This window comes from Rhinolophus ferrumequinum, chromosome 12 (genome assembly GCF_004115265.2).
Source record: "Rhinolophus ferrumequinum isolate MPI-CBG mRhiFer1 chromosome 12, mRhiFer1_v1.p, whole genome shotgun sequence".
Lineage (NCBI taxonomy): Eukaryota > Metazoa > Chordata > Mammalia > Chiroptera > Rhinolophidae > Rhinolophus > Rhinolophus ferrumequinum.
Genome location: NC_046295.1, coordinates 83,459,962 through 83,481,448, shown reverse-complemented (window position 1 = coordinate 83,481,448; position 21,487 = coordinate 83,459,962). Strand labels below are relative to the sequence as shown.

General features: G+C 58.4%; 2 protein-coding genes across 19 annotated transcripts in view; both read left to right on the top strand.

Annotated features, from left to right (window-relative positions):
* Positions 1-5,096, top strand: part of PNPLA7 (patatin like phospholipase domain containing 7) — a 67,028-nt gene extending 61,932 nt beyond the window's left edge. For all 4 annotated transcript variants that reach the window (XM_033123150.1, XM_033123149.1, XM_033123147.1 and 1 more), the window contains exons 28-36: positions 1,592-1,708; positions 1,824-1,893; positions 2,578-2,694; positions 3,066-3,214; positions 3,419-3,571; positions 3,779-3,889; positions 4,302-4,386; positions 4,550-4,653; positions 4,744-5,096. In XM_033123150.1, coding sequence (XP_032979041.1) covers positions 1,592-1,708; positions 1,824-1,893; positions 2,578-2,694; positions 3,066-3,214; positions 3,419-3,571; positions 3,779-3,889; positions 4,302-4,386; positions 4,550-4,653; positions 4,744-4,827 — 990 coding nt within the window. In that variant the 3' untranslated portion in view covers positions 4,828-5,096. The remainder of the gene's footprint in view (positions 1-1,591; positions 1,709-1,823; positions 1,894-2,577; positions 2,695-3,065; positions 3,215-3,418; positions 3,572-3,778; positions 3,890-4,301; positions 4,387-4,549; positions 4,654-4,743) is intronic.
* Positions 5,097-5,779: 683 nt separating this feature from the next.
* NSMF (NMDA receptor synaptonuclear signaling and neuronal migration factor) lies at positions 5,780-14,960 on the top strand. Of its 15 annotated transcripts, none has more exons than XM_033123798.1 (16): positions 5,780-6,079; positions 6,451-6,512; positions 7,104-7,604; positions 8,711-8,786; positions 9,546-9,551; positions 9,848-9,916; positions 10,812-10,864; positions 11,507-11,596; positions 12,200-12,324; positions 12,575-12,658; positions 12,756-12,789; positions 12,883-12,953; positions 13,090-13,169; positions 13,348-13,450; positions 13,680-13,755; positions 14,007-14,960. In XM_033123798.1, the coding sequence occupies exons 1-16, from the start codon at positions 6,009-6,011 to the stop codon at positions 14,804-14,806; spliced, it is 2,301 nt and encodes a 766-aa protein (XP_032979689.1). In that variant the 5' UTR covers positions 5,780-6,008; the 3' UTR covers positions 14,807-14,960. The 15 variants fall into 15 exon arrangements, with proteins under 15 accessions (XP_032979689.1, XP_032979690.1, XP_032979691.1 ...); XM_033123807.1 differs by having other exon boundaries at positions 5,782-6,079; positions 13,999-14,241; XM_033123813.1 differs by having other exon boundaries at positions 5,782-6,079; positions 13,718-13,755; positions 13,999-14,136.
* The last annotated feature ends 6,527 nt before the right edge of the window (positions 14,961-21,487 follow it).

Sequence of the window (21,487 nt, the reverse complement as noted above, 5' to 3'; positions counted from 1 at the left end):
CGGGGCATGGGGGCTGTGCCCCGTCTGTCTGCTTGGTCCCTGGCCCTGGGTGAGTTGGTGTGAGTTTGATTAAGGGGGCAGGGCTCTGCAGGGGTTGGTTTGCGTGGAAGACACGTCCAGCGCCCAGCGCGCGCAACCGGCCTCTAAGACTTGGCTAGTCCAGGTCGCAGTCTCTCCCCGGGTCTGTAAGACCCAAAAGCCAGAGCATCAGGAATACAGAAAATTAGACCGCTAACACCCGCCCGGCGTGAATGCTGGAGGACAAATCCAGGACCTCAGGACCCTGTGGGGGAGGGCCGCTCACCTTCCCTCAGGGCTCTGCTTGTTTTCATGGAACAGTCAGGTCAAAAGTGTTTGCGTTCTCCTTTTAAAAAGAGAAGGAAGTCGGTAGTCCTCTGCAGCAGAAGCTCTGGGGACAGTTCCAGAGTCGCCTTTCCCTGAAACCAGCCACCCTGCTGCCCTAAGTGGGCCGCTCCACAGAGGGGCCAGGGGCTCAGCCTCACCATCAGTAAGGACTGGCTCCATCAGCAGCCTCCACAGGCGACAATGGGCTTCAGCCTCAGTGAGGGTCCCTTCCCTGCCTCTGCCGGTCTGGTGCAGGTGTGGGAACGGCCGGGGAGCTTCTGGCCTCATGGCCCTGCATCCTGAATGTGCACTGGGGCAGGTTGGTGCCTTCCCAGGCCTGTGTCGCCTGCCGTGCTGAGGGGATGGCGTGGCCATGGTGGCTGCCAGGTGTGACTCTGTTGGCCCCTGTGGTGCTGGGCAGGGCCCTTCCACCCCTCCCCAGGCTGTCCTCCAGCTCTGCATGTCTGCAAGTGAGGGTTGTGCTGACCGCAGAGGACCCTGGGGATGTCCCACACTGTCCTGGGTCCCTGTCCTCCAGGAGCATGTGTCCCCTCTGCTTATCCCAAGAGCCGGTCTTCACATTGTCTTGGAGTGAGGCATGTGGGCGAGTGACTCACCCTGGCTGGGGCCACCCTGTGTCCATAGGCAGAAAGGACCCTTGTTGTCTACCCCTGAGCCCTAAGGAGCTGGGCAACCTTAACCTGGCATTGTTTGGGTGAGGCCAGTGCTGCTGCCCCCTTGCCGCTCTGATGGGCCCTGTCCTCGCTGAGGGGCAGCCTGGGGGCTAGCAGAGAGCGTGGGCTCAGGCCGTGAGTGACCTGCAGGCCCGCTGCTTGCCAGGACCTGGATGGAGCGTCTGCCATGTGGCGAGTGAGGGCCTCCCCTCCCAGTGGTCCTCAGGGCCGAGCCGGGGGCACTGTGGGCTGCTCTGCACCTCATCCCATCCACGCCTGGCATTCTCCTCATGGAACAGATGGCAAGGGCTGGGCTCCCAGGCCTCCGAAGGGTCAGTGGGCATCCTCATGGGACCTGTAGGGACGCCACTCAGGCCACAGCATTCACTGTCCCCAAAGATGCTTCCGGGCACCCGTGTCCTGTTTGCGGGAAGGACACGTGTCTGTACTCCCTTCTCTGGACTCGGATTCCTGCTGGGCCCCTGGGGTGGGGGTCCTGTGCTGCCCATGCCACCACTTGGGGGCGTGTGCCCTGCTTCTGCTCACAGGGGCCTCACTGTGCCCCCACTCAGGACATGACGTCCATGCTGAGGGCTGTGCTGGACCTGACCTACCCCATCACCTCCATGTTCTCGGGGGCGGGCTTCAACAGCAGCGTGTACAGTGTCTTCAAGGACCGGCAGATTGAGGTGCTGCCCTGGGGAGCCCCAGCCAGGCCTGTATCTGCACGCTCAGCACCCCCGGCCCAAAGGGTGGGTGCCAGCAGCCAGGGAGCATGTCCTCTGAGCCCCATCCCCCCACCAGGACCTGTGGATCCCCTACTTCACCATCACCACGGACATCTCGGCCTCCGCCATGCGGGTCCACACAGATGGTGAGCGCCTCCACGGGGTGTGGGGCTTCCCTCTCCTTGGCCCCCACTCAGGGCGGAGCAGCCCCAGGAGGTGCCTTGAAGGCCGAGTTCCAGGCGGGGGCAGAGGAGAGCCTGGTGGCTCCGTGAGGGGGATGGGGGCGTCCCAGCATCATCCAAGGGGGGTGGAGGCATGGGGAAATCTGAACACAGAGATGACCCTGCCGAAGAGTGTAGGGGAATCGCTAGGAGCCCGGAGACCCCCCCCCCCCCCGCCTCCGGAAGGCCAAACAAGACAGAGGTAGAGATGACAGTGTAGGCTGAGGGGGAGAGCACGCACAGGTTATGGACGTCTGCTGGTTAGAACGGCCAGTGATGAGATGACGCAGAGAAAGCTGTCTGTGGGTGGCTGGCTGGCAGCATGTTCTCGTGCCGGGACAAAGGCAGGGCTGGCAGAGGGCTTTGGCACACACCGCTTGGAGCTGGCATGGGGAATGTGGAGAAACCCCAGTGCCAGCCTGGCCACCTTTGGGCCTTGGGTCCCTTCCTGGGGAGGACGATGTCCTGGTGTGTCAGGCCCATGCCCTCACCAGAGGTGGGACGTGCAGGCTTCAGGAGCCCAGGGTCCGAGGCAGGAACACTGGGCAGGAAGGTCTCCTTTCGGGCCCTTGGCTTGTCTGGCGCCTCCCCCAGTCCTCCCCCTCGCAGGCTCCCTGTGGAGGTACGTGCGTGCCAGCATGTCCCTGTCCGGCTACATGCCTCCCCTCTGCGACCCCAAAGATGGACACCTGCTGATGGACGGGGGCTACATCAACAACCTCCCAGGTACCGCGCCTCCGCACGGAAGGGCTGGGTGCGGGCCCATGTTTTCAGGAGTGTGCCGAGGGAAGGACAGCTGCACGAAGTACGCTCACGCTCGGGCACTGTGAGTCCCAGCATATGGCTGTTTGTCAGCTCAGCAGCACGCAGAACAAGGGCCAGGTGCAGAGGTCCCATCTGGGCCACAGTCGGAGCTGACAGCCGCAGGCGTTGGGTTTGCTGTGGGGGAGGCCCTTCCCTTGTGCACTCCTGTCACCTGTTGGACAGTTCTGTGCACGGGGCTTCCCCCACAGTGCCTGTCTGGCAGGCTCGGCCCCACCCTACCTGGGGCTCTGCGTACCTGTCCCTGGTGGTGACCAGGGCTGCCTCCTCCCCAGCGGATGTGGCCAGGTCGATGGGGGCCAAGGTGGTGATCGCCATTGATGTGGGCAGCCGGGACGAGACGGACCTCACCAATTATGGCGACGCCCTGTCGGGGTGGTGGCTGCTCTGGAAACGCTGGAACCCTCTGGCCACGAAAGTCAAGGTGGGCGGTACGGCGCTGCCCTGGCGCCGTCTGTGGGCAGGTGACCAGGTGACGCGGCGGTGTCTTCCAGGCTCTGGGTCCAGCACCACTCCTACCTTCCCGAGGCTGGCTCTGGCGAAAGGACAGGCCTCGCAGAGCTGTGTCCCCTGGGTGGGGTGGGGTGGGGTGGGGGGCGGTGGCGCATGACAGGTGGGGCTGTGGCAGGTGTTGAACATGGCGGAGATCCAGACTCGCCTGGCCTACGTGTGCTGCGTGCGGCAGCTGGAGTCCGTGCGGAGCAGCGACTACTGCGAGTACTTGCGACCGCCCATCGACAGCTACGGCACCCTGGACTTCGGGAAGTTCACCGAGATCTGCGTGAGTGCGTGGGGCGTGGCCAGCGTGCCCGTGTCTGCCGCCGCCTCGCAGCCTCCCTGCGCTCACTTAGGGAGCATCACAAGTGGGCCCCGCACGCGGTCCTGGGGTCTGTGCAGGAGGTGGGGCCTGGCACCCAGTCCTGGGGTCTTTGGGTCCCCAGGGTGGGGCCTGGCACCCAGTCCCGGGGTCCCCACTGTGTGTGTGCAGGACGTGGGGTACCAGCACGGACGGACAGTGTTTGACATCTGGGGTCGAAGTGGTGTGCTGGAGAAGATGCTGCAGGACCGACAGGGGACGAACAAGATGAAGGCATGCGATGTGAGTGTCTGGCTGGCTGGCAGCCCGCCTTCCCTTCCTGCTCCTGTGACCTGTCCTCCCACGATGATAGGTACAGCGCTCCCTGCAGCGCTCCCTGCAGCCTGCAGCTTCTCGGAGCACCACCTCAACTGCTCATGCTGCGGCGCCCCCCGCGGGCCGGGGACAGTCGTGGCAGTGGCCCTGGGCGCTGTCCCCTCGCCTTTGCCCCTCCAGTGTCCTGCCCTTGTGGTGCTTGTGGTGGGAGAGGATGGTGGTCTGGGTGGTGGTCTGCTCAGGACACTGCCTATCGTCCATGCCCCACCCCTACCCCGGGCTGGGGATCCTCAGCAAGCTAGGGCGGCCAGGGCTTGTGGCCAGGGGCCATGGACAGTGGTGGCCTTGGCCACATGTTCCCTGCGCCTTGGCCCTCCAGGTCCTCACCTGCCCCAACGCCTCCTTCACGGACCTCGCCGAGATTGTGTCACGCATCGAGCCTCCCCAGGTGGCCGTGGTGGACGGTGAGTTAAACGCTTAGGACGTGCACCCATACAGCTGAGGGTGGTGGTGGCAATGTTCCCTCCTGACCTTTCACACGCTCAACAAGCCGCCCTGGGCCTGGCTGGCTGTGCTGTGGGGACCCGCTGCCCATGGGAGGGGCTAACATGGCCGTCCCCTTTCCAGACGAGTCTGACTACCTGAGCGAATGTGAGGAGGGGCTGCCAGATGGCCCCCAAGACACCTACGCCGACTTCCAGAGCGCCCCGGCAGGCGTGGGCTCTGACTCGGTGAGCTGCCTGGACTGGCCCTGCTGCCCCCTGCAGCCCAGGGTCCGCTCTCTGGCTTGTCCTCACCATGCCTGTACCCTTGGTTCCCAGGAGGAAGAGCCCTCGCTCCGCCGCAGGCACCCCAGTCTGGCTTCCCCGGAACCGTCCCCAGATCCTCGTCCCCCAGCTCTCTGACCAAGATGGGCAGAGGTTGCTGCTCTGATGCTCCCTGAAGCCAGCACGTCTGTTCACCTGTCCCCAAGGCTGCGGCCCCTGGGGCAGGAGACCTGGCTGGGGTGTCTCCGGCCTCTGCCCTGGCAGCTCCTGGTGGGGCACTCGGTCCTGGCAACCCTTGTACACACACACGGCCCTGGGATGTGCCCGCCCCTGCGAGCCCCCAAGGCCTGAGATGTTGGAGCCCCAGTGCTTCCATTTAGTGTGGCAATAAAGTAGATCTGATTGTGTGGGACGCGTCGTCCTTGCGCCAAGGTCACCCTGGCCGAGAGCCACCCCAAGAAGTTCCTGACTGGAGCGGAGGAGGGTCCACATCCCTGGCCACTGTAGGGGCGACATCCCTGAGGCTGGGTGGGCATCATATTGCCTGCCTTCCTGGGAGGTCGCTATGTGGGTACCCCAGGGACCCAGGCAACCCTCTTCTGGGATTGAGATCCCTGAGCAACAACCCCAGGCCAGTGAGGGAGGGCACCCAGGGTCTGGAGATGGGGTCCCCCAAACCAAGGATGAGCCTCTCTGGATCTCTCACGCGTTCCCTCTCGGTACACGCAAGACGCTCCTAAGATGTGGGAGACCCACACTTTATTTCAGATCATTAAATATCGCCCGGGGGGTCCTTTCGTATAAAAGGAGGGAGAACTGCTGGCTCTGTGACTTCGGGACCCACAATCCCTGTAAATCTCAGCACAGGGGATGTGGGTCTGCGAGGGGCAAGGAGACCCCGACCTGGCAGACAGGTGTTTGCTAACCTCAGTTTCCCTGCTCTGGCCTTGATGTCACTGTGGGCGGAGCCGCCACACCAGGTAATGATGTCACCGTGGTCGGCCTGGCCAAGCTAGGACCCAGGATTGACGTCACGGTGGGCGGCCGAGCCCCGCCCGTAGCTTGATGTCACGGCAGACAGCCCCGCCCCGCCCCTGACGCTGCGGTGGGCGGAGCGTCGCCCCCTGTCCAAGGCCTCCGCTCCGGGTGCAGCGGGACGCGCGGTGGGCCCGGCGTGGCCATGCGTGTCCCGGGCCCGAGTCCGAGTCCGAGCCCGAGCCCGAGCCCGAGCCCGAGCCCGGGCGCGGTGCGGCTTCTTCAGCGGAGGCGGCGGGCGCGGGGTGCGCTCTGAGGCCGGGGGATGCGCCGCCGCCTCGACCATGGGCGCTGCCGCCTCCCGAAGGAGGGCGCTGAGGAGCGAGGCCATGTCCTCCGTGGCGGCCAAAGTGAGGTGAGTGCGGTGGTCCGGGCGCCCTGCGCCGTCTCCCTCCCCGCTCCCACGCCCGCCTCCCTGTGGCTCCCCTCCCTGAGCCTACGGGGGCCAGTTGCCCGACGTCAGGACCCTCCCATACACACACAGGTGACGGGCTGGACTGAAAGCTGCAGGTCTGGCCCTGGCCTACTGAGACCCAAGTGTCCCCGGGACTGCCCCCTGCCAGCCCTGCGTTCTCTGGGTGGGATGGGATTGCCTGCCCTGGCTGACCCCCACCCCTCCCTCGCTGGTGCCTAGGGCCTGGGTCGGGGTGGGGACCCCAGGGTCCTGCTTTGGGAGAGGCCGTGGTGGACCTATGTGCACTGACAGCCCCGCTGTCCACCCTTCAGAGCAGCCCGAGCTTTCGGCGAGTACCTGTCCCAGAATCACCCTGAGAACCGGAACGGTGCAGGTAGGGGCACGTGAGGCAGTGCTAGGACGGGGCCCATCTGCAGCCCTCCACCCTAACCCGACCGTCCCCTGTTCCGGGCCAGGCCCAGCCTGGAGGCCTTGGGGGCTGTGAGGTAGCGGGCAGCTGCCACGCTGGGCTGGCTTCCTCATGGCCCCTGCCCTCCCTGGCCCACAGACCCAGGAGGAGCTCCGAGTCACCCATCACCATGGCACCCACCCGCCTGGGCCGTTGGCATGGCAACAGGCCTCCTGGCACCCCCAGGGTTGGCACCACTGTCTCTGGGGGCCAGCTGGTAGGGGGGAGGGGAGAAGTTGGCACTGGGCACGAGTGCGGTGGCAGGCTAGGAGGTGGCCTGCTCATTCCTGCCCCCCATTACCCACAGGTAGCAAGCACATCCTGTTGCCCTCACGCACACACCGGGGGCTTGGGGCCCAAATAGGAGGGAGGTGGGAGCCTCTAGGAGGAGCACCTCTTCTGAAGACATTGGGGACTAGGGTTTCATCATTGGGGCTGGGGTTCCGCCCCTCAGAGCACCCTGGACTGGGAAGGCAGGGCCTGCGGCTGCAGCCTCACCTGGTACCTCTTCCCCAGACCACCTGCTGGCTGATGCTTACTCTGGCCACGACGGGTCCCCTGAGATGCAGCCAGCCCCCCAGAACAAGCGCCGCCTGTCCCTTGTCTCCAACGGCCGCTACGAGGGCAGCCTCTCAGAAGAGGCTGTCATGGGGAAGCCAGCTGGAGAGGGCCCTCAGCCCCGTGTGTACACCATCTCCGGGGAGCCGGCCCTGCTGTCCAGCCCAGAGGCAGAGCTCATCGAGCTGGCCGTGGTGAAGGGGCGGCGGCAGCCAGAGAGGCACCCCCACCACCACAGCCAGCCCCTGCGTGCCAGCCCGGATGGCAGCCACGAGGATGTCAGCAGGCCCTGCCAGAGCTGGGTGGGGAGCCGCCAGGGCTCCAAGGAGTGTCCGGGCTGTGCCCAGCTGGCCCCCGGCCCCTCCCCCCGGGCCTTCAGGCTGGACCAGCCCCCTCTGCCCGAGAGCACCGGCCGCCGCAAGAAGCTGGAAAGGATGTACAGCGTGGACCGTGTGTCTGGTGAGGGGGCTTGTCGATGGTACAGGCAGGCTGGGGTGGAGTGCTGCTGCCGGGGTCTTCCAGCAGCAGCCAGGGTGAGGCTCGGATAGCTGGAGGGTGCCCAGGGCACCACATGCAGGTAGAATCTTGCCGCCATGCCCCATGCCCCATCGTTGGCTTTGGCCCTGCCAGCACCAAGTCAATCTAAGAGTACTTCCCAGAGGAGGGAGCCCAAGAGGCTCTTGAGGGTTAAGCAGGCAGAAAGCACAGCTTGATTGGGAGAGCGGACTGCCTCTCTGGAGTTCTGGGGAGCAGTCCTGCCCCAGGGCCCACCAAGTAGGGCTCCCACCTACGCCATGAGGCGCACAGCTGTTTGGGGCCTGGCCAACCAGCAGGCCACTCCCCAGGATTGTCGAGCTGTGTGGGTGGCCAGGGAGCCCCAAAGATCTGCTGTGTCTGGAAGAGGGCTCCCTGGGACACTCAAGTAGCCCCATGCTTTCTGGCTCTGAGGTCACCTCTCAAAGAGCAGCCTTCTAACGAGCTGAGCAGCCGTTTCCTCCCAGGACACCCCCTGGCTCCCAAGTCCGCCACCTGCCTGGGCACTGGGCATACCTGGGGTGCAGGCAGCACATCATGACCTCACGCTCCACTGACGGACATGAGCGAGGGGTCGGGGCAGCGTCCTGCTGAGCAGGTCCAGCCAACTCCATCTCCCCCTTCCTGGGAAGGGATAGCTCTCAGCACAAGGGTCTCCACCTCATCCTCCTGGAAGGGTCTGGCGGAGGGGGTCTGGCTGCAGAGAAAGCCCCTGAGTCCCCAGGAGGGGTTGCAGCCATTGTCTCCGCCCTGCCCTTCTTACCCAAAGAGAGACAAAGTGAATCCTTTCCCTGGGGACAGGCTGTGCTTTCAAAGGAACGCTCCTCGACTGTGGGCAACCAAAGGGAGAGCTAAGCAAGCACAGTCAAAGCGTCCAACAGCGGCTGAGCTGCTGGCCCGGCAGCTGAGTGGGCACACGCTGCCTCAGGCCCTCTACTGGCTGCAGCAGAAGCGTCCCTCCCCCACCAGCTGGGGGTAAAGGCTTCAGCAACCCCCAAGCCACCCTGGTCACTGCTCCTCGTCTCTTCCAGATGACACCCCCATCCGCACATGGTTCCCCAAGGAAAACCTCTTCAGCTTCCAGGCAGCAACCACAACTATGCAAGCGTGAGTCGTGTGCCCCCCTGCAGGGCCCCGAGCCACACCCTCTCCTGCCTCTGTGCCCACCTGGGTGGCCATTTCTGAGCCGCCGTACGTGCTCAATAGTGGTCAGTCTGAAAGGAGGCAGGACTGGTGGCTTTTCTGGCCCCACTGCCCTGCCCCCACCCTCTCAGCCCTCCACCATCACTCACGGTTTCTCTGTCCTGTCCACAGGACCAGCCTGGGGCTGCACCTGATAATCACCGGGGGCGGGGGGAGGTCCTTCTGGGCCTGTGTCCCCCAGCCCTGCCATCACACACGCCCCAGACAGCAGGCTACTTGTGTTCCATGTATACCACGAGTGACCACAACTTAGGGGCCCTGGGGGTCTGCCCTTCACCTGTGACACACACGTGGGGTTCCTTCCAAGAAGGCATCCTTTGCTGCAGTGTCCCCCACATCGAAGAGGCTCCCCCCTCACGTGCCACCCTGGGGGGCCTACCATTGCCCTAGGGCTGCCTGGGGGCCGCCATCTCTGCTGCTGGTCCCAGGGCTGGCAGGGCAGTCAGATAGCGCCTGGTGGCATGGGCTGCGGTGAGTGCAGTGTCCACCGCTCTTTCCGGGGCTGGCTCACACTGTAGCCAGCACCTTGCTGGTGCCTGGGGTACTGGTGAGGAACTCTGAGTCAAGGACAAAGAGGGCACTGACCGCAGGGTGCCAGGGGCAGAGGGGTGGAGGCTCACTGTGTCTTCTCTCTCATGCTGCCCCTTCTGGCCATGACTCCAGCATCTCGTAAGTACCCTGTGGGACCTCCAGCCAAGGGCACGTGGTTGTCCCTGGGGGACCCTCCCACCCCCAAATAGGTTTGGGCAGGCCAGGGACCTGGGCCTTGACTGAGGGGGTGCTGTGTCCCAGCAGGCACCGAGGTCACAGTGGGCCTGCAGGAAGCCGGGCGAGGCAGGCCAGGACCCCTCTGCCTGGCCCGGCGCCCTGGATGCCCCAGCGGTCCCTGTGCTTGCACCTCTGTCCCCTGTCTCTGTCCCTCTGCCTGCGGCCAAGGGCAGTGCTGACTCCCTGCGGTTTCCCAGGGTGTTCAGGGGCTACGCGGAGAGGAAGCGACGGAAACGGGAGAATGATTCCGCGTCTGTAATCCAGAGGTAGGGCCTGCCAGCCACTCGCCACCACGGTCCGTCTCTTGTCTGTGCTGGTCTGGCCGGGGCCTGCCTGGCCCCCGCAGACCAGATGGGGTAAGGGCGGTGGCGACCACTGGCCTGGCCCTGCTCTGGGGACGCAGCAGGCAGGAGAGGTCATGTGGCCTGGAGCACCCAGGCCTATGTTTTGGGGGCACATTGACAGTTGAATTGCAGCCAGCTGGCCCACCTGTATCTCTCTCTGGCCCTTGAAGCCCAGAGCTGTGGGGTCAGTGGCAAGGCCCATCACCACCTCACAGATGTGTCCAGGAAGCTTGTCTGTCCATCTTGGACATTGGGCCTTGTCACAAAGTTTGGGGGCAAAGAAGACCGGCCTCTGAGGTGGCCCCGAGACATAGTGGGGAGGGAGTGTCTTGAAGTCCCCAAACCTCCCTGGGGGTGGTGCAGATGGCTGCACTGCCCAGCTGGGCGCAGGATGCAGGAGACCTTGACCACTTGGAGAGGGAGGCTGGTGGGGTTCAGAGTGAACTTGGACCCAAGGAGGGAATGGAAGGGTGTGCAATGGAGGTGGCGTGCCTGAAGGTACAAGGTCACCAAGGGAGCGGTTCTGGGAGGGAAGGTGGGGCGGCAAGAGAGGCTTGATCGTTGTGCCTTTGTCCTGGCAGCAAAGGGGAGCCCTGGATGGGTCTCAGTAGGAGAGGGACTGGATGGGATTTGCCTCTGGGTAGGAGGTGGGCAAATGGGGGAGTTTAGGGGCACTGGGAGGGCATACCTCATTGAAAGAGGAAAGGGCAGAGCCTCGGACTATGTCAGGGGCAGGGGCGGGGTGGGGGGTGTGGGGGACCGGCCACCGCCCACCCCCTCTTGCAGCCCTCACCATCCCCGGTGCTTCCTTCCCCAGGAACTTCCGCAAACACCTGCGCATGGTCGGCAGCCGGCGGGTGAAGGCCCAGAGTAAGGGGGCGGGGTGGACGGGGCAGAGCGGGTGGGCTGCTCTTGGCCGGCCGGGCTTCGTGGCTGCTCGCTACGCAGGGGAAGGCCCCGCCCCGGCCCCAGCTGCAGCCCCGCTGGCGACTTCTGCCCCTAACCCCATCGCAAGACACAGACTGACCTCAGCCCCGCCCTGCCGCCCAGCCTCACCCCAGCACCCAGGCCCCAGGTCCAGCCCTGCCGCCCAGCCCTGCCCTTGGCACCGCCACTCGGCCCACAGCCTCCTGACCCCACTGGCTCCGCCTCTAGTCCTGCCCAGACCACATCGCTAGTCCTACCCCAGACTCCAGCCGTAGCCCCCCAAAACCCCACCTCTCCCAGCCCCACCCACCCCGCATTGGCGTCCTCTAATTGCCCCAGCCCGAAACTCCCAGACTCTGCCTCTGTTTAGCATTCCCAAATCCTGCCCCGGGGCCAACTCCACCATCGGTGTAGTCTACTTCTAGTCACAAGCCCCTTCCCGGCCCCGCCCACATCCAGACCCCACCTCCACTCGGCCCTGCCCCTCCCAAGATCCACCTTCACGCAGGCCCCGCCCCTCTCAGGCTCCGCCTCCAGGTTGGGCCCCGCCCCTGCCCGCTAATGCGGGTGTTTCACTCACTGCAGCGTTCGCAGAGCGGCGCGAGCGGAGCTTCAGCCGGTCCTGGAGCGACCCCACCCCCATGAAAGCCGACACTTCCCACGACTCCCGAGACAGTAGGTGCCCTGCGAAGGCCAGTCTACCTTTCCCAGAGGCTCCCCTAGGGCCCCAGGCCTCGCGCTCCGCAGGGCGGGCCCCCTGCAGGCCAGCTAAGCTTCTGCGCTTCTGCTCTGTGAGCCTTAGCCTACCTCCTAGGGAAACTAGCGCGCCCTGGCACCGCAGACCTTGTGGGCAGGGTTAACTAACAAACAGCTGCGGTGGTGCTGGGCATCCGCACCTGTAGGGCTCTGCTCGCTGCGGTGGCCTGCGTGTTGCCCCATCTCCAGGAGAGCTGAGGGGCACGGGGCTGCAATGCTCAGCTCTTCCTTGGTCCAGGGCACCAGGCACACCTGGCTGGGGCTGACACGTACACCCTGGCTCCCACCCAGCCTTACACTGGGGTCCACTGGCTTTCAGGCAGCTCCTGGCTGGTGGCAGGAGCCAGTCTTGCTGGGCTGGTGGTGATCTGGCTCCACTCCCTCACCCCCTGCCCGGGTTTCCTCGCTGGCCTCTAGGACGTGGCTTGCCAGCTCTGTCCACCACCCATCTCTGGGGGCGGTGTCCCGGACTGGAGGTGCAGCTGATGGTCTGCAGCCCTGGTTACCCACCCTGCCCCTCAGGTAGTGACCTGCAGAGCTCGCACTGCACCTTGGGCGAGGCTTTCGAGGACCTGGACTGGGAGACCGAGAAGGGCCTGGAGGCTGTGGCTTGTGACACTGAGGGATTCGTGCCGCCCAAGGTCATGGTGAGACCTGGCCACCCCAGTGCTTCTCCAGCCAGTCATGGGGAGGGGGAGTCCTTTTTCCTCCAGGAGCCCAATTGTCCGCTGCCTGGGAATGAGGTAGCCGCTGTGGGCTGCCTGGGGGGGTGTGTCTCACCGGCCTCTACTGTGGGCTGCCCAGCTTGGGGGGGGGTTGACCTCACAGGGGCTTCCACTGCCCCTCGGCTCTGAGGTGGCCCGGCTGTCCCTGAGCAGCTCCTGATGTTGTCCACAGCTCATCTCCTCAAAGGTGCCCAAAGCAGAGTACATCCCCACCATCATCCGCAGGGACGACCCCTCCATCATCCCCATCCTCTACGTGAGTGCCCGCCCAGCCCCGTCCGTGTCCCCCAGTGCCGGGTGGGGGTGCTGCCTGAGAGGGGCTCTGATTCAGGTGTGGCCTGTGTCTGTCCCAGGACCATGAGCACGCGACCTTCGAGGACATCCTAGGTATGTGCCCTCCATTCCCACCATCTTCCGGGGTGGGGCTGGGGGTGCGCACACAGGCTGGGGGGCAGCGCTCACACCCCTGCCCCCCCCCAGAGGAGATAGAGAAGAAGCTGAACATTTATCACAAGGGTGCCAAGATCTGGAAGATGCTGATATTCTGCCAGGTAGGGCTAAGTGCCTTCCCGCTTGGGGATGCGCGGGGCGAGGAGCCGCCTGCGTGGGCGTGTGCATGCGCACTACAGGGGAGCCGCGGCTGGACAGCAGTGTGCAGCCCGCCCTGCCCTCCACATTCTCTAACAGGGCGGCCCAGGACACTTGTACCTGCTCAAGAACAAGGTGGCCACGTTTGCCAAAGTGGAGAAGGAAGAGGACATGATCCAGTGAGCGGACAGGGTTGGCCGTGGGGCTGGAGGCAGCATCTGCTGCCCACCCGATACCCACACCCCCCTCCCCGTGGTGTTCTTGTTTCTGGAGCTGGGCCCTAGGCCCTGGCCCACCCCTCCTCACACCTGGTGGCCTGGGTTGGAGGCCACCTGTGACTCGCCCCTCCCCCAACAGCTTCTGGAAACGGTTGAGCCGTTTGATGAGCAAAGTGAACCCAGAGCCAAATGTCATCCACATCATGGGCTGCTACATTCTGGGGAACCCCAACGGGGAGAAGGTACAGTGACCCCGAAGCCCACCCCAGGCTTCTGCAGACCCCAGATTCATGAAGAGTTGACAGAACCCCTCATTTCTCTTCAGATTCCCTTTTCTTCCTTTGATCCTCCAGAGAAACCCCTGTACTGAGCCCAGACAGTTGTGGGGGCAATCCTGCCCCTCCCCGCCCCCCTGATAACCCCCGCCCCCCTCCTTTCCTCATAACTCTCGGCCCCGCCCCCTCCTTTCAGCTGTTCCAGAACCTCAGGACCCTCATGACCCCTTACAGGGTCACCTTTGAGTCGCCTCTGGAGCTTTCGGCCCAAGGTGAGTTTGTCAGACTGGTTCCCAGTTCTCCGGGTGAGGTCCAGGAGGCAGCGGATTGACTTGTCACCTGTCACTGAGCCCGAATCCGACTCCACCTGTCCCTGCGGCCCCACCCCCTGCAGCCCTGTGCTGGGCCCAGCCCCACCCCAGCCCGGCCCCGCCCAGCCCCGCCCCGCCCGTCCTGGCCCCGCCCCAGCTCTACCTTGGCCCCGCCCTGCCCTGAGCCCCGCCCCTCCTCCCCAGGGAAGCAGATGATCGAGACCTACTTCGACTTCCGCCTGTACCGCCTGTGGAAGAGCCGCCAGCACTCGAAGCTGCTGGACTTCGAGGACGTTCTGTGAGGGCTGGGCCACCGCCCGGCCACGTCCTCCGGCGACAGGGGCTGGGCCGCGGCGTGCCCGACCGCGTGAGTCCTGGTCGTCGCGGCCACTTCAGGGAGGCCTCACCCGCTCAGGTTCGCGCCGGGTCTGGTCCTCAGCCCGGCCAGGGGGAGCGTCGCCCTCGGCCCGGACGCCCGCGCGCGCGCGCCGGCTGCGCGACTCCCCCCGCGGTCGTAGACATAAGTGCAATTTTCTACAGCCTCCTTGTTAACTCGTGCAGTGCTCGTTCCTGGCTCGCGCAGGTGACCCGCCCGGCCCGGCCTCCGGTCCGGCGGCCCCGCCGAATCGATCACCAGCACGGGGCGGCCCTGGCCCAGTCCCTGGTCGGCGCGCTCGCGCTCCTCGTCCCGCTTGTCCTGAGCTCGGCCTCGGCCGCGCTGCCGCGGGAGGCGCCGTCCCCTGTCGGGTGCCGGGCGAGCCTCTCCCCGCCCTCCCGCGCCCGCCGCTCCTCGCCGCTGTGCAGTTCAGCTTGTGCAGCCACGTCTGGGGGTCTTTCACGGGCCGGGGCCGGGGGCAGGAGGCTTGGTGGGCCGCGGGCCGGGCACCCCGGGCACCCTGGGCACCGTGCGGTGGGGGCCGGGGCCTCTTCCCAGGCCCCAGAGACGGGCAGCTGCCGATGGTGGGCTTTCAGCCTTGCCTGGGCCCAGTGGGGCGGGTTCTCTTGTATATAGTTGGGGCTCGGGGGCAGGCCCCCCTTTGCAGAGCCTGGGTCTGAGGGCACCTGGCTGTGCCCTCAGCTGAGTGAGGGGCGCAGGCGTGTGCCGGGCTCTGAACAATGTACGATATCCTTCGAGTGACCATTAAACCTGACCCTCCGCTGCGGTGGCCCCGGGTCTCCTCTCTCAGCGCCATCGGTTACCACCCTGGGCCTGTGGTTCTGAGGACTGTGCTCTGGGGGCCGCCTACACACCCCGGCCTGCACTGAGGGTGCTGGAGCTACTAGACCACCCCTGCCAAGGGCACGGTCCATGAGAAGGTCGGGTCGGGGTCCCCAGGGCGCCAGAACAGCCTGGAAGTGCGGGATGGAGAAGAGCTGTTCCCTGAGAAGGCTGCACAGAAGTGGGGTGTCATCCTGGGAGGGGGCCCAGCAGGGTCAGTGGAGACAGCCTTCCCTTACCTCCTCTGCTCCTACCCCAACAACCTCTCACACCCTCAGGTTGTTCTCCGCATGCGGTCAGCAGCGTGGTCACAGCGGGATGCCAGGAAGTGACCCAGGACCAACTGGCTTCCCTTAGCTTCAGTCATTCCCAGATATGCCCATTGCTGCCCCTCCCCCCAGTGGCCAAGCTGCTGCTGGGCACAGCCAGGCCTGGCTGCCCTGGTAGCTCCTGGCCCAGTGGCCCGGGTTTGGAACAGCTGGTGGCATGTCCAAGGCCACCAAGGGCTAGGGATGTGAGAGGAGTCCTGGAGGGTGACCCGGGACCTGGGGGCAAGCAGCCCTTCCTGGGAGGGCTGGGTGTGCCAGCTTGGGGAGCAGAGCCCTGCATCTCCAGTTGTCCCCCGGGCACCCCACATGGGGGAGCAGAGGCTTTGGTGCAAACTTGAATAGATAAATATATAGGGATTCAGATTAAACACCACATGCCTCTGCATGCTTTCACTTGTTAAGTCACCTGTCGCAAAGTCACATGTGACTCAATCGTCCTCTGCGCCTTCTCAGTTCCTGAGACTGTACGTATCTCCACCACTTCTCAGGCCTGGACTCTGTGTGATGTCGCCAGAATTTCTGTGGACAAAAACCTCTGCAGGCCTTTGCAGACAGAACACTCTCCAATGTGTCCCACCCACTGGCACACTCTGTGCTCAGAGGGCGCATTGGCTGTGTCACCTGCAATCCTGACCCCAGGACCAGCCACAAGTTCCGAAATCTGCCCCTGCCCCTCACCTGGCCTCTCATGGGGACCCTGCAGTCTAGGGTCTGGGCTGATTCAGCAAGTGTGTCTGCCCCACACAGGTCTTCGGGTCAGTCCAGGTGGGTAAGGGCTGGGAGGGTCTGCCGGGAGGAGGCTCTAGGTCTTGGGGTCTAATTCACAAGTTTCCATTACTCATACCAATAACCACCGAGGAGAAGCATAATGGAAAAAAGGATGTCAAACCCAGAAGGTGCTCAGGAACAAACTAAGTACAAACATGGAAAACCATTTTGGGGAAAGTACAAAACCAGTAAGGTGATGGCAGACACAGAGGTGGGCTGGGTGAGAGCAGCATAGGGGACGGGGGGCCAAGGCCACCTCCGGTCACTGCATGGACAGCCTGCCCACCAACCCCAAATTCAGATATATAAACAGAGGCAGTTGAGGAAGAAATATTTGCAACACGAGAGAGAAGAAAGGTTAAGGACCTTAACATATGAAGAGTTTTTATGTACTGATAAGAAAAAGACAAAAGCCAATGTGGGGAAATGAGCAAAGATCTGAAGAGAATTCACAGAGGAGGAAATCAAATGGCTAATAAATGCGGAGTCTTAACTCCATTAGAAATTGAGTAAAAGAACAAAAGAAATGAAGTGTTACTTCTTGCCTGTTGGTTTGGCAAAAGTTTTAAAGGATATTCAATATGCTGGTGAACATGTGGGGAAAAGGTAATGTGAATTGCTATAGTCTTTTTGGAAAGTAATCTGGCAATAACTTTTAAATATAATGAATCATGATGAAATAGAGAATCTGGACAGACTGATTACTAGGAGATTGAGTCAGTAATAAAAAAAAAAAAAGAAAAACCCTCTCCCAAAACAAAAGTCAAGGACCAGATGGCTTCACTGGTGTCTTCTACCAAAAATCAAAGAAGAATTAATACCAATCTTTCTCAAACTCTTCCAAAAAAATACGAGGTGGAGCTCTTAGCACATTTCATGAGACCGCCATTACCCTGATACAAAACCTGACAAGGAGCCATGCACAAAAATTACAGGCCAACATCCCTGAGTAACATAGATGCAAATATCCTCAACAAAATATTAGCAAACTGAATTCAACAGTAAATTAAAAAGATCATATGAGGTCTGACAATTAAGTTCGTGAACTTGTTGCAACAATGTTGCTAACCTTTTTTGATATCAGAGGGATTATTCATTATGAATTTGTACCAACTGGACAAACAGTTAACCAAGTTTACTACTTGGAATTGCTGAAAAGTCTTCGTGAAAAAGATGACCTGAACTTTTCACCAACAATTCATAGCTCTTGCATCACGACAATGCAGCAGCTTACACGGCACTGTCTGTGAGGGAATTTTTAGCCAGTAAACAAATAACTGTATTGAACACCCTCCCTACTCACCTGATCTGGCCCCCAATGATTCTTCACCCGAAGGTAAAGAAAATATTGAAAGGAAGACATTTTGATGACATTCAGGACATCAAGGGTAATACGGTGACAGCTCTGATGGCCATTCCAGAAAAAGAGTTCCAAAATTGCTTTGAAGGGTGGACTAGGCGTCGATGCATAGCTTCCCAAGGGGAGCTGAAAGCTTTTCCTCTAAGACCAGGAACAAGAAAAGGATGTTCACTCTTGCCACTTTCATTCAACACAGTATTGGAAATCCTAGCCAGAGCAATTAGGCAAGAAAAAGAAAAGTCTTCCAAATTGGAAAGGAAGAAGTAAAACTCACTACTTGCAGATGACATTTTATATGCCTATATCTATATATCTATAAATATATATATCCCTAAAGACTCCATCAAAAAACTGTTAGAAATAATAAATTCAGTAAAGTTGCAGCATACAAAATCTATACACAAAAGTCTCCATTTCTTTACATTAATAATGAACTATCAGAAAGAAATTAAGAAAACCATCTCATTTACAAGTGCATCAAAAAATAAAATACCTAGGAATAAATTTATTCAAGGAGGTGAAAGACCTGTATATTGAAAACTACAAGACATTAATGAAAAAAAATTGTAAAGACACAAACAAAGATATTCTGTGCTCATGGATTGGAATAATTAATATTGTTTAATGTCCATACTATGCGAAGCAATCTACAGATTCAATGCAATCCCTATCAAATTTCCAATGGTATATTTTTTTACAGAAATAAAACAATCCTAAAATTTGTATGAAATCACAAAAGACCCCCAAGTATCCAAAGCAATCTTGAGAAAGAGTAACAAAGCTGCAGGCATCACAGTCTTTTATTTTAAACTATATTACAAAGCTATAGTAATTAAAACAATACAGTATTGGCATAAAAACAGATAAGTGGAGCAGAATAGAGAACCCAGAAATAAATTATACATATATGACATAGGAGCAAAAAATATGCAATGGGGAAAGGACAATCTCTTTAATAAATATTGGGGAAATTGGGCAACCACAATGCAAAAGAATGAAACTGGATCATTATCTTACACCACACACAAAAAAAATTAACTCAAAATGGATTAAAGACTTGAACATAAGACCTGAACCCATAAAACTTCTAGAAGAAACCATAGGCAGTGAATGTCTTGTCTTTGGACGTGGTGATTTTTTTCAATCTGACATCCAAAGCAAAAGCAACAAAAGCAAAAATAAATAAGTGGGACTACATCGAACCAAAAAGCTTCTGCACAGCAAAGGAAACCATCCACAAAATGAAAAGGCAATGTACTAAATGGGAGAAGATATTTGCAAATCATATATCTGATAAGGGGCCAATATCCAAAATATATAAAGAATTCATACAACTCGGTAGCAAAACAAAACAAAAAATCCAATTAAAATATGGGCAAAAGAGGTTGTCAAAATTTATCAGCACCATGCTCTAACCGACTGAGCTAACCGGCCATCGCAGGTTGTCAAAATCCATGATACTTGAACCTACAGGGGAGTCAGGAGGAGTTTTCACATTCTGTCATCATGAGAGCCTTATAGGAAGAACTCCATGTTTATAACAGAGCTCTAGGGTTGTAACAGCCCCTCCCATTAATTTACTCTTCCTCTCTATACAGTACTTCCTCCATTTCTTCATCTCTTTGGCTGTCCATTCAAGACTGCAATCCTTTTTCCCAAGTAAATCCCCTTTGGGAGACAGAATACTTAGCTGACTTTTGTTTACGTTTGGCAGCCTGAATAGACATTTTTTCCAAAGACATACAGTTGGCCAACAGGTACATGAAAAGATGCTCAACGACATTAATCATCATGGAAATGCAGATTGAAACCACGAGATACCATCTCACACATGTTAAAGTGACTATTATCAAAAAGACAAGAAGTAAGTGTCGGTGAGGACGTGGAGTGAAGGGAACCCTGGTGCCCTGTTGGAGGGAATGTAAATTTGCACAGCCACTATGAAAAAACAGTATGGAGGTTCCTCAAAAATTAAAAATAGAACTACCAGATGATCCAGCAATCCCACTTCTGTGTATTTATTTGAAGAAAACACCCCACTAATTCAAAGAGATATATGCATCCTCATGTTCATTGCAGCATTAGTTACAGTAGCCAAGATATGGAAACAACCTAAGAGTCCATCAATAGATGATTGGATAAAGAAGATGTGGTACATATATACAATGGAGTATTACTCGACCAAAAAAAAAGAATGAAATCTTGCCATCTGCAACAACATGGATAAACCTCCTTAAGGAAATTATGCTAAGACAAATACTGTATGATCTCACATATGGAATAAAAAAAAAAAAGAGAAAGAAAGAAAAGAAAGAAAACCAAGCTCATGGATGCAGAAAACAGGTTGATGGTTTTTTCAAGTAATGGCATCTGTATGCAAAGGAAATGAACCCGGACCTAAGCCCTGCATCTTACACAGTCACGTATCACTTAGCGATGGGGATACATCCTGAGAAATGTGTTGTTAGGTGATTTCATCATTGTGCAAACCTGATGGGCCATGGCGAACCCACGACACGAGATTAAATCAAGCACAAGGAACATGATGCGATCAAGAGATTCGTTAAACATGAGATGTGTGTGGCTGCTGCCGGCCTAGCTCAGCTACTGTTTTACAGCGAATCTTTTTCTTAAAGTAGCAATAGTCCACTCGAGAGGACTGCGCAGAAGTGCAGTGTAGTAGACACATGAACCAATAATGTGGTCGTTTATCACCATCCTCAAGTACTACGCCCTGTGCATTACTCTGCGGTAATGTGTGCTGCACTCTTATACCACAGGTGGCTCAGGTTTGTCTTGTCAAAAAGCAGGTGTAAAGGAGCCACGTTAAAGCAGAGTGGGAGGGGCGGCCGGATGGCTCAGTTGGTTAGAGCACAAGCTCTTGGAGGCAGGGTTGCCGGAAACAGCGACTGGAGTTGGAGCTGAGCTGCGTCCTCCACAACTAGACCGAGGGACAACGACTTGGAGCTGATGGGCCTGGAGAAGCACACTGTTCCCCAACATTCCCCAATAAAATTAAAATTATATATATTAAAAAATATATATGTATTTTTAAATATATTAATATATATATATATTTTTTTAAGTGGAGTGGGAGTTGCCTCCCAGAGGACCCACCTGGCATGTCTCACACCTCAGGCCTCGGGGGTGTTAGAACAGGGCAAAACAGGGCAAAACAACCTTCGGGTGGGACCTGGGCATCCTCCTGCCCCAAAGGAACTGTTGGCAAGGATGACAAGAAAGCAGACATGATGGCTACTGGACTGAACATTGAAAACATTGTTTAGAATCGGTGTCACCCTCTCATCTGAACCAATGGCAGTGCCTCCTGTGGATGTCATTGTCCCCCTTCCCAACACCCCTCACCTGTGTGTTTGGAACACTATCTGTGCTTCTGCCTGAACCAGTGCTGCCCGAAAAGCTATTCATTTTTAGTCTCAAATCAATGCTCGTGGCCACTCATTTTGAAAGACATTTTTTGTGTGTGAACAGTTTACACCAGCATCACCACAAAAACGTGAGTAATGTGTTTCGCTACGACATTACGACATCTACAATATCACTGGGCGGTAGGAATTTTCAGTTCTGTTATACTCTTATGGGACCACCGTTACATATGCCGTCCATCATTGACCAAAACGTCAATATTTGGGGCATGATTGTACAAAGGTTAACTCAAAATGGCCCATAGAGCTAAACGTACGTCATGAAACTAAGACTTTCAGGAGAAATGGCATGGGTTAGGTGAAATGTTCTTCGTGTTGACATGAAAAACACCACCCAGGGTGGTGAGCACACAATGTGACATATAGATGATGGATTATAGAATTGTACACCTGAAATCTTCGTAATTTTGCTAATAATTGTCACCCCTGTAAATTTTAATTAGAAAAAAAGAAAAAGAAAAGCACCATCCATAAACAGATAAAAAATTGGATTTCATCAAAAAGTTTAAAATTTGCTCTGCAAAATACACTGTCATGACAGTGAAACGACAAGCTACTGGCTGGGAGAAAA